The 15,263-nt window shown below is 41.8% G+C and overlaps 1 protein-coding gene across 1 annotated transcript in view; it reads right to left on the reverse strand.

Annotated features, from left to right (window-relative positions):
* LOC114662316 (zinc finger protein 420-like) overlaps positions 1-14,342 on the reverse strand; it is a 36,479-nt gene extending 22,137 nt beyond the window's left edge. Inside the window, exons 1-2 of the mRNA XM_051934432.1 lie at positions 14,091-14,342; positions 10,882-12,545 (exon numbers count right to left, since the gene is read on the reverse strand). Coding sequence (XP_051790392.1) covers positions 10,882-12,545; positions 14,091-14,253 — 1,827 coding nt within the window. The 5' untranslated portion in view covers positions 14,254-14,342. The remainder of the gene's footprint in view (positions 1-10,881; positions 12,546-14,090) is intronic.
* Positions 14,343-15,263: the final 921 nt, after the last annotated feature.

The following is a 15,263-nucleotide window of genomic DNA, read 5'->3' on the forward strand; positions in this document are numbered from 1 at the left end:
CTCTTTTTCACCTCTCTTCCACAATCCCCATTACTCTGTACTGTTGATCCCAAGTATTTAAACTCCTCCACCTTCACCAACTCTACTCCTTGCATTCTCACCATTCCACTGACCTCCCTCTCATTCACACACATGTATTCTGTCTTGTTCCTACTGACCTTCATTCCTCTCCCCTCTAGAGCAGATCTCCACCTCTCCAGGGTCTTCTCAACCTGCTCCCTACTATCGCTACAGATCACAATGTCATCAGCAAACATGTAATCCCACCTCCAACTTGAATGCATCCGTCACTCCTACCGCAGTCCTCACCTCTGTCACACTTCCCTCATACATATCCTGTACAACTCTTACGTACTTCTCTGCCACTCCCGATTTCCTCATACAATACCACATCTCCTCTCGATGGACCCTGTCATATGCTTTCTCCAGGTCAACAAAGATGCAATGCAACTTCTTCTGGCCTTCTCTTTACTTTTCCATGAACACCTTCAGAGCACACATTGCATCTGTGGTGCTCTTTCTTGGCATGAAACCATACTGCTGTTCACTAATCATGGCCAAGTCAGTCACCTGATCTTAACCCAACTGAGCATGCATTTCACTTGTTGAAGGCTACACTTCGGACAGAAAGGCCCACAAACAAATAGCAACTGAAAGCCGCTGCAGTACAGGCCTGGCAGAGCATTAAAAAGGAGGAAAACCCAGCATCTGATGATGACCATGAGTTCAGGACTTCAGGCTGTCATTGCCAGCAAAGGGTTTTCAATCAAGTATTAGAAATTAACATTTTATTTCCAGTTATTTAATTTGTCCAATTACTTCTGAGCCCCTGAAATGAAGGGATTGTGTTAAAAAAATGCTTTAGATGCCTCACATTGTTATGCAATCATGTTGTTCACCCCACTGAATTAAAGCTGAAAGTCTGCACTTCAACTGCATCTGAGTTGTTTCATTTAAAATTCATTGCGGTAATGTACAGAACCAAAAGTAGAAAAAAGTTGTCTCTATCCAAATATTTATGGACTTAACTGTGTATGTATATATATATATATATATATATATATATATATATATATATATAGATAGATAGAGATAAATATATATATATATACACATTAGGGGACAAGGCCCCCTGCTCTCTTTGCTCACCTACCCCCCAACATGACACCACAGGAGCCGCATTTCAAGCTAATCACTTCGCGTCTCTGCCACTCCCATTGTGAAATGGGGTGCTGAACGCACGCTAAGGAAATGCGGACAGATCAGCTGCTGGCTTGCTGCTACTGAGCTGCGTGATCTGCATGTCGCGCTGCGTGTCAATCATTTAAAAGCCCGTACAGCAGCTGTCCTTTTGTCTCGCTTCCTTGTCTTGCAGGATGTTAAAGTGTCTCTAAGAAATTGTTTGTAAATAGGGCCTGATGTGCAAGTAGTCTCACGGGACTTCAAAGTGTCTCTCCAAGATGATCATATCTCGACCCTGGATTTTTTTTATATAATAGATAGATGTATATTAACACAGGGGAGACATGCAAACCCCATACTCAGTCCCAAACTCAAACCCAGTCACCTGGCAGTGTGGGGATGCTGCACTAGCCCTGCACCATCTTCTGTTTTACTAATGACATTCTTTAATGTGAACAGAAGAGCAGATGTCAACAGAGCTGATGCAATTACAAAGGCTTGTCTGATAACCAATTAGCAGCTAAACATGACTAACAATAGACAAAATAGGACAATTTAACTTTATGGTCTTAGAGTAATGCTTGGTGAAAATATGAGAGTAATAAATTAAAACCCAGTCATTTCAAGCATTAACAGACATTAGAAACACTGGTAATGTTTTGACAGTATTTTAAATCAATCAAATGGTACTTTGATTTAATTTTAAATGGATAAATTTGCCATTTTTGTCCATCAATTTACACTAAATAACCCAAATGACAAATTAGAAACACTTTCAGAAAGTTATGCAAATATATCAAACATCACAAACTGAAATCTCTCATTCATAGAAGTACTCAGATCCTTAATTCAACAATTTATAGAAGTTCCTTTGGCAGCAATTCCATATTTCTTCCAGAGTCTTCTTGGTAAGTCTGCAAGCATTGCACACCTGGGCATTTTATCCCATTCTTGTTGGTAGATCCTCTCAGGTTGTGTTAGATTAGATGGGAAGTGTAAACTGTAATCTTCAGGGGCCTCGTGTATAAACAGTGCGTACGCACAGAAATGTTGCGTAAGAACGTTTCCGCATTCAAATCGCGATGTATAAAACCTACACTTGGCGTAAAGCCACGCACTTTTCCACAATACCTCATACCCTGTCGTACGCAAGTTCTCCGCTCGGTTTTGCAGAGTGGCGGCACCCAGTGTCAAAGCAGTGCTACTATTCCTGTGTGGTTACCCTTTCTTAGATCCACATCCACAACGGCGGCTTTATCAAATACACTGAAATTAACCGCATATCGTTCATAAATTTAATGCATGTGATTGTAATTAACCTGTAACAATATAATGGTCCACAAAATGGTCAAACTATTCTAAATACTATAACTGCTTTAGCGTTGTTACTCTCACTGCACCTTCTTCTTCTTCTGTCAGCTGCTCCCGTTAGGGGTTGCCACAGCAGATCATCTTTTTCCATATTACTCTCACTGCACCACTCAGAGTATTTTTATCACTGTTTCTGAGTGTGAATCACAGATCTACAGCGATCGGAAAGAGAATTATCGGTATACAGCACTAGTTGCCTCAGCCATTCGCTATTTGAACTGCTCTCCTCCGACCAACGCTTCACAGCCTTTCCTATTCTGACCAGGCGGTTCACAAACAGTTTCATCCCAAGAACTCTAAACGCACTCAATCAGTCTATCAAGTGCTCCTTGTCGAATTGTTTGTACTTGCAAGTTACTGTGAGGTAATTGTACATATGATACAGTTATAATATTGCACAACCGGAGCAACTTTATAAAGCGTGTATTTACATATGATGATGATATCATTTTTAAGATGAAATGCAGCAAAATATGTTGATTATATTATACAGATAAAACTTTAACTACATGGTGCCGCAGCACTAGCGAGCTTGAGCTTCGTTCATGGTTTGTTCCTGCCTCGCGCTGTATTCATGCTGTGGCTGGCACGACACTGGAAGGAGAGATGGATAGAATAATTAAACATTACAAAGATATTTTGATGTTTCTTAAAAGTTCTGAAGAATCAGCGTTCTAAGCTTACAGATGGCTTAACGTCTATTACAGAGCTGATTGTGTGGCGATTGGGTATTTGGAGAAAGAGAAGTAAGGACAGGAATTGTAGGTTAGTACGTTTGAAAAAGATAGGACTTCTGTAATAAAGCATTTCATTGAAGGTCGCAGCAAGCATCTTGCTGTAAGACATGAACAATCACTGCGCCACCGTGTTCCCATGTTTAATAACATGCTTTAACTTATATCATCATGAAAGTGATGTCATGTATACTTCTCAGTATTTTAATTATTCAAAGAGCTGTAATATTACGAATGTAATGGATTCTGTGCCCTGTCGGAGGAAGAGCACGTAGTGATTCAGGCACAGAGAGCACATAAAAGATCAAATGCACAACAAAGCATTTAACGTGCTACGTTAGTTACGATGGGATTTGAGAAACTAGTAAATGAAACGATTTTAAGAAGAAGTTTATGATGTTCTACTTTAATGGCAAAATAAACTATGTGATTAAAGTGGAAATTCCGAGATTAAAGTTGACATTTCGTGCTTTTTTCACATTGTGTGCCTTTTTTTTCACTGTACACTAATAAGCTTTCATATGACACTCAGACGGTGGGCTATGAGTTGCCTTTTCACGCCAACTTTGATATCTGACAACTTCTTTTTTATTTTGGGCACTGTGCGACTTTGTGAACTTGAGCTTTTGAGTTTCTCCGACTTGCTATGTCACTCGATCAACTTCCTTTTGTTGCTTATATAACTGTTTAAACCAACAAATAGTACGTTTTTCTTTGCCTCCATTTGGTATTCGCTGAAATTCTTCTATTTTTCCTCATACTTTTGCCATTGCCTTTTCACAGAACGCTGGGTTTAAGGGCAATTTATATTGATTTGCATATTCAAAGAGGCGTAATTCTGGGAGGAGTTGGGGCGGGACAGCAAGCGCGTGCATTTATTTCCACACTGAGCAGGATTTATGGAGCGGAAGAACGCGGAAGTTGGCAAACGCACAGATTCCTGCATCTGGATTTTTCTGTGCGTAAGCACATTTCGGCTTTTGTGCTTATGTCATGTTAAATTGCGAATTCTATGCACGGCGTTATGCATGAGGCCCCAGGTCTCTCCACAGATGTTCTATTCTAGGATAGTCAGAGACTTGTCCCACGGTCACTTCAGTGCTGTCTTCATTGCCTCAAGTCATTGTCCTGCTGAAAGGTGAGCCATTGCTCCACTCTGAGGATGTTATACAGTACAGTCTGGAACAGGTTTCCTTCAAGTACCTCGCTGTTTTTAGCTACATTCACCTTTCCCTCAATTCTGACCAGTCTCGATTTCCCTCCTTTGAGAAGCAGTATGATGCAGTATTCACTATGCTTCACCGTAGGAATGGTATTAGGCAGGTGATGAGCAGTGCCTGGTCTTCACCAGACATAGTGCTTGGACATCTGCCCAAAAAGTTTAATCTGTGTCTAATCAGTCCAGAGAACCTTTCTCCTCAGGCTCTCAGAGTCCTTTAAACTGTTAGATGCCTTTAACTCAAGAATGGCTTCCAACTAGCCACTTTACTCTAAACAGCTGGATGAAGGAGAGCTGCTGAGATGGTCATCCTTCTGTCAGGTCCTCCATCTCAGCAGAGGACATTTGAAGCTGAGTTAGAGTGACCATTGGTTGTTTATTCACCTCCCTGACCAAGGCCTTAGTGTGATTGGATTGATAACTCTGGAAAGAGCCACAACAGGTACACATGTGCCTTTCTAAATGATGTCTACTCAATTCAGTTGCCTGTGGTGAACTCCAATCAAGTTCTAGGAACATCTCAAGGAGAATTCAAGCAAACAGGAGACACCTGAGCACAATTTGGAGTGTCACAGCAAAGGCTCTCAATACGTATGTGAATGAGAGATCTCAGTTTTGTGATCCATCCATCCATCCATTTTCCAACCCGCTGAATCCGAACACAGGGTCACGGGGGTCTGCTGGAGCCAATCCCAGCCAACACAGGGCACAAGGCAGGAACCAATCCCAGGCAGGGTGCCAACCCACCGCAGGACACACACAAACACACCCACACACCAAGCACACACTAGGGCCAATTTAGAATCGCCAATCCACCTAACCTGCATGTCTTTGGACTGTGGGAGGAAACCGGAGCACCCGGAGGAAACCCACGCAGACACGGGGAGAACATGCAAACTCCACGCAGGGAGGGCCCGGGAATCGAACCCAGGTCCCCAGGTCTCCCAACTGCGAGGCAGCAGCGCTACCCACTGCGCCACCGTGCCGCCCAGTTTTGTGATTTTAAAATAAATGTGCAAATCAAAAAAACATGTTTTCAGTTTGTCAATATGGGTTAACTATCTTCGTGTGGTCTTCGGGATAAAAAACAACCCGAAGACCCCCTTAGCAGTTTTACGATATTCATGAACTTGAAGAGGCGTCAGCTAACTTTTAAGAAATACCCAGCAAAGAGCACGTGAACCCACCTGTGCTTGTTGCCCCACTGACTTTCGTAAAGAAGACAGTGCTGATACCGTATCTTAGATATTTCGCTGGCATATTACTCCTATTAATCTTTGTCTCGAACAAATACCTCCAGATAGACGATGTTTTAGTGAAAACTCCGAGCCTTGCCCTCCATTGCTGAGGTGTTTCGATGATGCGAGGCGTCTGGTGAAGCACACGGGTCTTCCGCAGTGAGCTGCATACATGCGCCATCTAGTGGCTGTGGTTGACTGTGAGCAGAGCGGACTGCTCCATACACACATATGGGTCTTTTCATGTATATATGTCTAATGGGTGTAGATAGATGGGCAAAAAATGGCAAATGTATCCATTTAAATTCAAATCTACAACACAATAAAGTTTACAGTACATGAAGGGGTCTCGACGCTTTCTGAATCCACAGGACATCTGTGTTTGTTGATTGAAAGTTCTGAATTTATACCCGTCACTCCACACCAGAAGACTCCTCAGGGTTTTGGGGACTTTTCCTTTTCAAAGTTCTTCCTGACACATTCGATACGTTTCTTGCAGTACTTCAAAAACATCTCAGACATGTGCAGCATGCGTAAATGCGTGACTTTATCTTCAAAGCAGCAAGTGTACAATTTTCTGTCTGTTTATCAATTTTCCTTGCAGCGCTTCTACCTCCTGAATAGCGCTGAACACCATCACTGTTGGTTCGACATTTCCAATGTCTCTCGACTCTTTTGGCTTTAAGCAAAGTTGAATTGCATAGTTAAAGAAAATCACAGACTCTAAAGCAAAGCAGGGGTTCAAGGGCCGGGCGTGACAATTTAAGGACTGAGAAGAAACTGCTGGCGTGGAGTCTCAAAGCCATTTCAGACATTCTGAATATGTTTCATTTGCTGCTCATGCATACATAGTGCATACTGTATGACTAAATATGTTCAGGAAGTTTTGATGTTTAAAACTTAGCAAACAGATATGTTCTACTCACTATATTTCTTATTTCCATCAATTTTCTGTACCCACATTATCCTGAGCAAGGTCACAGGGAAGCTGGAGAGTATCTAGAGAGTATATGGAGAGCAAGGTATAGAGCAACCCCTGGACAGGATGCCACTCCATCACAGGGTGAACACACACCACACACCCAGAGTAGGGGGGCAATTTAGCACCACTGATACATCTAACCTGCATGTCTGTGAACTGTGTGAGGAAACGACAGCACCAGGAGAAAACCCACGCGGATATGGAGAGAATTACACAGGGTGGATCTGGGTTGTGAACCCTGGCATCCTTACCAGGAGGCAGAAGCACTACGACTGCACCACCATGCCACTCCTGGCTTTTTCTTTTCCATTGTAAACAATGAATGCAATTATAGGAAAACAAAAGTCGTGAGAATGAGGTCGGGCATTTTTTTTGTGCCCTAAACACAATACCAAAGATTATACACATTTAGATCTGTACATATTTAAGAAATAAAAACAATAATTGCATAAACATAATATTAGTCTCTATTTTAAGATAATAAACGTTTAATTGATGAGAAATAATTACTAAAGCTAAGACAAAGAGGCATATTCATATGGCTAACTACATTAAGCATGTCTATTTTAAATAACAGCAGAAAAACTAAAAAGGTACCAGTAAGTTTAACAGAGCAGCTTGCCAGTTTCTGAAAATCACATTTAATTAGTTCTTACCAGTGAGATATCCTTATTTCTAATCCACTAAATCCAGAATTTTCAAATGCCAGTGCCAATCCTGGCAGCATCAGCTGCACAGACGGAATCAACCTGACAATCAGCCGGACTCACACTGGGATGACTTTTGAAGAAACCGGTTAATCTAACAAACTAATCTTTGGAAATTTAGCGTGACATGCGGTGAGAATTCTTATTCCACACAGCCATTGAGTAGGACAGAAGCTGAGCTGAACCTGAGCTTGTGTACTTATGAAGGTAGCTGTGCTGACCTTTGTGCAACTAGACTAAAAAATGTGATTTGTTTAAATAATTTATATAAAAATGGTGAATATTTGTATGTAAAGGTATTCAATTTTTATATCCACCTTAATAAAAGAACAGGTACCTTTGTGTATCTGTGTCCCTGTCCACTTGCTATGTCTCTGTCCTTCTAGCAGATTGTGCATCATAAACATTTATATTAATAGAATGCACTGCATTTGTCATTCCAACAGATGGCACTTCACAAACAGTAACACTGCTTTTATGAATTCTATACCAAATGGCATATAACAGAGACATATTACATTTGTGATTTCAACAGAGGGTGCATCACAAAACAAACAGTTGTAGTAATGCATTATTTATATATATATATATATTTATTTGCAGTTTATTTATTATATATATATTTGCAGTTGGAGATCCACGAAGGGAGAAAAAACGAATCACGTATCATAAAATAGTTTTATTCCTGAGCTTTCAACCTATTTTATGATATGTGATTCGTTTTTTCTCCCTTCGTGGATCTCCAACTGCAAATATGCAAACCGTATCACAGACCTTCTCTTCCATATATATATATATATATATATATATATATATATATATATATATACAGTGGAACCTCTAGATACGAGTTTAATTCGTTCCAGCACTGAGCTTGTATAGCGAATTTCTCGTATCTAGAACAAACTTCCCCATTGAAAAAAATGGAAATCCAGTTAATCCGTTCCGCACCCCAAATATATTAACATAAAAATCAATTTTCCTAACAAATAACACTGATAAATTATATATACTGTAGTCTACCTTTAATAAATAACACTGGTAAATAATATAACTGATTATTAAAAGAATCAAAACAGGTGTCCAAAGTGCAGTAGAGCATTCAATAAATCTTTAAATAAATAATCCTTAAAACAGTTGTGAAGTGGAGGTTTAAAATACACAAGAATAACAATCCTTTAACACAAGGTTAAAACGTCAAAAGGATGCAGTCTTTAAAAAACAGATGACAATCCCCAGTGCTTCTTCTCTGTTAGCGTCTCACCTGCGGGCTCTGCAACAGGCGAGACACTCTTAATGCAGCTGACCTTCTCTACACCGTCCTGCTTCAGCTGTTTGGCTCGCCTGTTCAGCTCACTGTTCAGCTACACGCGAGCCTGCACTTGCTTGCTCGCTCTCCCGCACCGACTTCCTGCCTGCCTGCCTGCCTGCCTGCCTGCCTGCCTGCCTGCCTGCCTGCCTGCCTGCCTGCCTGCGCTCTCTCTCCTCTCTTTTCTTTTACTTCTTCTCCCCCTTAACCGGCTCGCGCTTCTCTATATATGCGGGGAGGACATGGCAGCTGCAGCTCATCAGCCACAGGAACAATCATGGATGTGGGCAGTTTCCCACCTGTGCACTTAGGTGAGAAACGCAGACACCGCAGATCGCGGCTCGCAACTGCTACCACGCCCCCTCGCTAAGCCGCGAGCTATACCCACAGCCTGGCTCGTGGCTCGTTACGCGAGCCAATGCTCGCATTTAGATCTGAATTTTTCACTCATACTTTCCTCGTATTTTGAATTTCTCGTATACAGAGGTGATCGTATCTCGAGGTTCCACTGTATATATATATATATATATATATATATAGTAGACCCCCTCAAAGTTGCGGTTCAGAGTTCGTGGCCTTAGGTTTTAAGGAAAAATCTGCAAGCGACTAACTAATAATTGTTAGCGGAAACCACAAATATCCTCCACAACTTTTTTATGGCTCTTTTTGTGGCAATACTGTACTGTAGAGAGAACACAAAGCAACTGAAGAGGAAAAGGTGGCTTGTGATGGTGAAAGTAGCCAATCCGAGAGCGTTAAGGCATTTCTCCTTGTTGCTGATTGGGTGCTGCTCTGTGACGTACCTCCGGCAGATGCAGCCCAGCACTCCCGTATCATAACAGTTTACCACGTGTAGCTCTCTCGAGTGTTTCGCTGAGCGCTCTCGTGTTTTTGTTTAGTTCTTCTTAAAGCCCTAAGATGGTGTCCAAACGCCCTGCACCTTCTAAGGCTTCTGGCAATGAACCTAAGCACCAGAAAAAGTTGAAGACACTCCAGAAGAAGGTTGAACTACTGGATTTGCTCCTGGAACTAAAAAGCCACCCGAGGAGCTGTAAATCCTCTGCTTGGCTGTGCAGTCATTATCTTCATTATATACCTTCCTTGTACTGCACAGCTAATTCAACATCATCATCTTCAATCAATATCATTCATTATTGGTGAGTACCCATATATTTTACTGTATTTTTATTAAATTAAATTATTACATATTTACCCTACTTATACAAAAGAAAACGAAAGCGCATACCAAAGAAAACGCGCTTGCATGAATTACAGTACATATAGGGGTAACATTGGTATTTTACATTCTAGCACTGCGGGAGACATAGCAGTACAGTACTGTACAGTAGACGGGTTTACCTTTACATTCTTTTTTTAGGGTAATGTATTAAGCTGAGTTTGAAATGAAATTAAAGAGTTTTGGGGACATATTTAGGGTTTAAACTATAAAAATAGGCATTTTTTTGACCACATCCAAAATTTGAGGTTTTTCGCAATTCACGGGTGCTCTAGGAATGTAACCCCCTGTGAATTTTGGGGGTTGCCTAAATATATTTATATATAAATGCAAAGTGTTGTGTCCATCTTTCACACGCGTACTCTCAGACCACAAGGGCTATAATCATGATCTTAATCTAAAGTGTATGACATGAAACACACTTATGAGAAGCCAATATGTGGCTGGTGTCACATCCTTCTTACAGCAAACTGATTGAGAAGGTGACATGGCACAAAGTTAAACAACAGTTGTGACATCTGCTTAGCTTGAGGCAAGTTGCAGAAGCCAATCACATCACGATGAGATGAAGAATGCTGGTTCAGACATCTACTGCACATCAAGCACATGTGGCACAGCAACCTGCTGGTACTCGTGAACTACTAGGGCTGGAACCTTGATCTTGGTGAGGATAAGAGGTCCATGCTTTGCCTAGTAGAAGAATAACACGAATCTGCTCATCATAGCACCTTTTTTGTGTATTGTATGGTATTCATTTAGAGTTGTGGAATCTGTGCAATGTCTGTGAGACTGAAAATTGTTTCTAATGATTCACAATTTCATATCTGCTCTTCCACTTTTGGGTTAGTACCCAGCGCATTTCCAGACTTTGGGTCGTCCTCGTTTTGCTTCACTTCTGCTATATGAATCCTCTGGTGGCGTTTAAGGTTTGTGCCCTGGTTGAATGCCTGGTCACAGGCATCACACTGGTAAGGCTTTTCTCCCGTGTGGATTCTCACATGGTACTTGAGGCGCGTAGCACATCGGAAGCTCTTCACGCATTCGGTACACTGGTATGGTTTTTCTCCTGTGTGAATTCTCTGGTGGGATCTGAGGTTTGGAGCCCGTGTAAATGTCTGTCCACATTCAGTGCACTGGTGGGGCTTTTTGCCCGTGTGAATGCTCAGGTGTTGTTTGAGGCTTACAGCCCGTAAGAAAGACTTTCCACACTCACCACACTGGTGCGGCTTTTCTCCGGTGTGAACGTTCTGGTGTTGTTTAAGACTCCCTGCCCAGCGGAACAGCTTCCCACATTCGGTACACTGGTACGGCTTTTCTCCTGTGTGGACTCTTAGGTGATGTTTAAAGTCTAATGCCCAACGGAAGGTCTTTCCACATTCAGTACACTGGTGCGGTTTTTCTCCTGTGTGATAATTCCGGTGTTCTTTAAATAATGCAAGCCGGCTAAACGCTTTCCCACATTCCATACATTTGTATGGTTTCTCTCCTGTATGAATGTTCTGATGCTGTCTAAGGATTGAAACCTGACTGAATGACTTGCCGCACTCAAGACACTGGTAAGGCTTCTCTCCGGTGTGGATTCTCTGGTGTTGTTTGAAGTATGTGTACCGGGTAAACGTTCGTCCGCATTCAGCACATCGGTAAGGTTTTTCACCGGTGTGAGTTATCTTGTGGTGCTTAAAGTCAGTAGCCCAATTAAAGGATTTCCCACACTCACTGCACTGGTACTGCTTTTCTCTCGAGTGTATTTTCAAATGTTGTTTAAGATTTGGAGCATAGCCAAATGATTTCCCACACTCGACACACTGGTGTGGCTTTTCCCCACTGTGGATTACCTGGTGTCGCTTGAGGCCTGTGATACATCTGAAAGATTTTCCGCACTCCACACATGGATAAGGCCTCTCGCCTGTGTGGGTCATCTGGTGGCGTTTCAGCTGCGTAGCATGGACAAAACTCTTTCCACATTCTGCACATTCAAATGGCTTTTCTCCGGTGTGAATTCTCTGGTGCTGTTTAAAACTTTCCTTGTGGCCAAAAGACTTTCCACAATCTGAGCACTGGAATTGTTTACTTTCTTTGTCAATTATCTGCTGGTTTTTAAGACTTTGTAAAGTAGTCAAGCTCCCCAAGTTCTCAGCACTGACTTGAAGTTTCCCTACCGTACGAATATTTTGTGGCTTTTCAATGTTCTTGAAGTTCTCATCTGTTCCGTTAACTCCGGGCTCACAGTTAGACTCCTCTAAGGACTTTGCATTCAGCATAAACCCCAAGGGATCTATAGAAAGCTTTTTGATTTCAGCAGCAGAGAATAGCTCCACCTCACAATCCTCCTCTTTAACATTTACTGACTCCTCTTGTTTAATGCCACTGGCTCTTTGCTCCGTATCTTCACCTGAAAGTCCAGTAATGGCTACTTGAGTATCTTCTTGCTTTATATTACCAGAAATCTGCTCTGGTACACCAATTTCATTTTTTATGGAGCCAGTGCTTGTCATGATATTCACTTCCTGGATGTGTAGATCCAAATGAGCTTTATCCTCTTCAACTTTGAAAGAGGATTCATGTCCTGTTGGGGGGAGGGGGGGATAATAAATAAATAAGTAAGTAAGTAAGTAAGTAAGTAAGTAAGTAAATAAATAAATAAATAAAACACAACTGGCTCTGTGCTTTTCTCAGTCTGACCATAAAAAGACATATTTTCATAGAGAATAGATAAAGAGGGATTCATAGAATTCACATAATGCAGCAGGTCCTGTCCAATCATGTAAAGTGAATAAATTTGTGATTTGCTACAGAAAACCACAAACAACGTCTTCTGCTACAATGATCTGTTTTAGTAGAACAAAATTTGGAATACCTAAATGAGAACATGAGAAGTTTTGCAAATGGCAGGAGGCTACGAGAAGCATTTGCTGATCCATTGTCACGCATGTGCGAGTAGGACCAAGTGAAGGTAATTCCACGCCAGGCCAGGTGGTAGCAGGGTGCACTAAACCTTTTCCTATTATCGCTACAGACCAGCCATGGGAAAACCTGTCTGGCTTAGCATCGAAGATGTCACTTCCGGTTTCCGGTGCCTAGGATGATGTCACTTCCGGTTCTGATGCCTAGACTGAAGTCAGTAAAAGGTCGGTTCCAGTTCCTCTATGTCACACAGGCAGAGTGGTGGCTCTGGGGCTAGGGATCTGCACTGGCAATCAGAAGGTTGCCGGTTCGAATCCTGTAAAATGCCGAAAGGGACTCTGCTTTTGCTAAGTGCTTTGAGTAGTGAGAAAAGTGCTATATAAATACAAAAAATGATTATTACTTCTGGTCTAGTCACTTAAAACCGTCATCTCTCCAAACCTTCATCAGTTCATGTCTGGACCCCAACAGAGACACATCTCTTTATAAAACCAGGGATTATTTATTTATTGCAACCAGGGATAATATATGGGTGGCTGCCCAAAACCTTTTTAAGTGTGTCGACTTTGATCTTTTCACACCACCCATTAACTATCAATCTTGCGTAATCCAGGCAAATAAGTAAACGCAAAAAGAACACATTGCAGTATGCACTAAAATGCAAAAAAAGATGCTGCACGCTTGGTGTTTGCATGTTTAGCCCTGAATCCCAAAGATGGAGTTTCAGGTCAGCTGGATGTCTGTAACTGGGTGTGTGTATGTCCTGTCATAAAGTGGTGCCATCTTGAGCTGGATCCTGCCATGTGCTTTAAGCTGCCAGAACTGGAACTCTGAAATTGAAGTGTGCTTTTGAAAATGGATGGAAGTAATCGATACACTTCTGTAATTTATTATAATACACTGAATCTGTCAATGTAGGAGCTAACACAGAGTGTGACGCCATTTAAACACACACACACACACACACACACAATCGCTCATCCTAGGCTGTCTAAGTAAAATAAACAAAAAAACCCGGGGAAGCCCACCGTAACGCGAGGTAAAAAAAATACAAAAACGTCAAAATCTAACCCAGTAGGGAACAGATTCCATGTCCTTGGAGTTTTGTGGCAGTAGCCCTAACGACTGTCATCGCACTCAACATTCACGTATGATGCTGCAATTGAAGACTGCGATAGAAAACGAATAGAGAGAATTTTAAACGCACCTCGATCTTCGCACATTTTATCTTTTTCCTGGCTACGTAACGTACAAGGGGCCGCTGAAGTGACAGGCGCCGCTCCAGTCAAACTGCAATGCCCATTTAATTCCGAGCAGTCTGGCGAGTCCTGCTCCACTTTGCATTCATCGGTACCGCTCTCGTAATACATGATTAAGAGCTTCCTCGAATCCAAAATCTGTGCCTTCAACTTTCGTATTCACCCGCAATGGTCGCGGGAGGTGTGAAGCCTGAAACAATCACAAGAAAGAAAGGAAAAAAAAACAACAACTTCCGGCCATGGACGCAAGGAAATGCATCAAAATAAAAGTCCCCAAACGAACACAATATGCGTGCTGTTGGAGTTACCACTTCAAAGGCGCAATTTCTCAGAAATGGTGTTAATTGTAATAACAAAAAGATCAGTTCGATGAAAAATATGGAGGAAATTTTGGGATAAAATTAATTAAATAAATACGCAAAATAAAGTACTGTGAAATGTGACTACGAAACATCCGATCAGCGAAAAAAAGTGTGGATGGAAAAGACGGTTCCTGTCCCTTAGGCTTGGGGTCCATCTCGGCCACCTTCTCAATGGACATGCATAGTGGATGGCCCATCAAGCCAGGGGTCTCGCAGCCAGTGCCCATTTCAAAGTCATGTGCTGCAGAGGAGCAAAGTCGCTTTGGGGATTCGTCAGTCAAATCTGCTTCATTTAGTCAGTAATTCGGTTCTCTTTTGAATTAACTTCCCGGTATCTCTTCAGAAGTCGTCCTGGTGTGTTCTACTGACAGAGCAGCTCGTCTTGTCTTTTATACTTAATGTGTGTGTGTATTCGTGGGAGTCCACATACACCAGGAATTTTGGTACTCTAACGAGGAGTCTTACTAACTTAGAGTCGGTTCTGTTTGGGCCTGCTCACTTCAGGGCTCCTAGGGCACAATGCCTATCTATCTATCTATCTATCTATCTATCTATCTATCTATCTATCTATCTATCTATCTATCTATCTATCAAGGGATTCTCAGACAGTGCACCATTCCACCTGAAACATACAGAACCGAACACCTAACAGAACAAAAATGCACATCAGCAGATAAAACCTTCTCCTGCTGTGTGTGTGTTAAAACAAATAAAAAATAAAGAAGGTTGCTATTGGGATGGACATTGTGCCCTGTGGGC

This window comes from Erpetoichthys calabaricus, chromosome 12 (genome assembly GCF_900747795.2).
Source record: "Erpetoichthys calabaricus chromosome 12, fErpCal1.3, whole genome shotgun sequence".
Taxonomy (NCBI): Eukaryota; Metazoa; Chordata; class Cladistia; order Polypteriformes; family Polypteridae; genus Erpetoichthys; species Erpetoichthys calabaricus.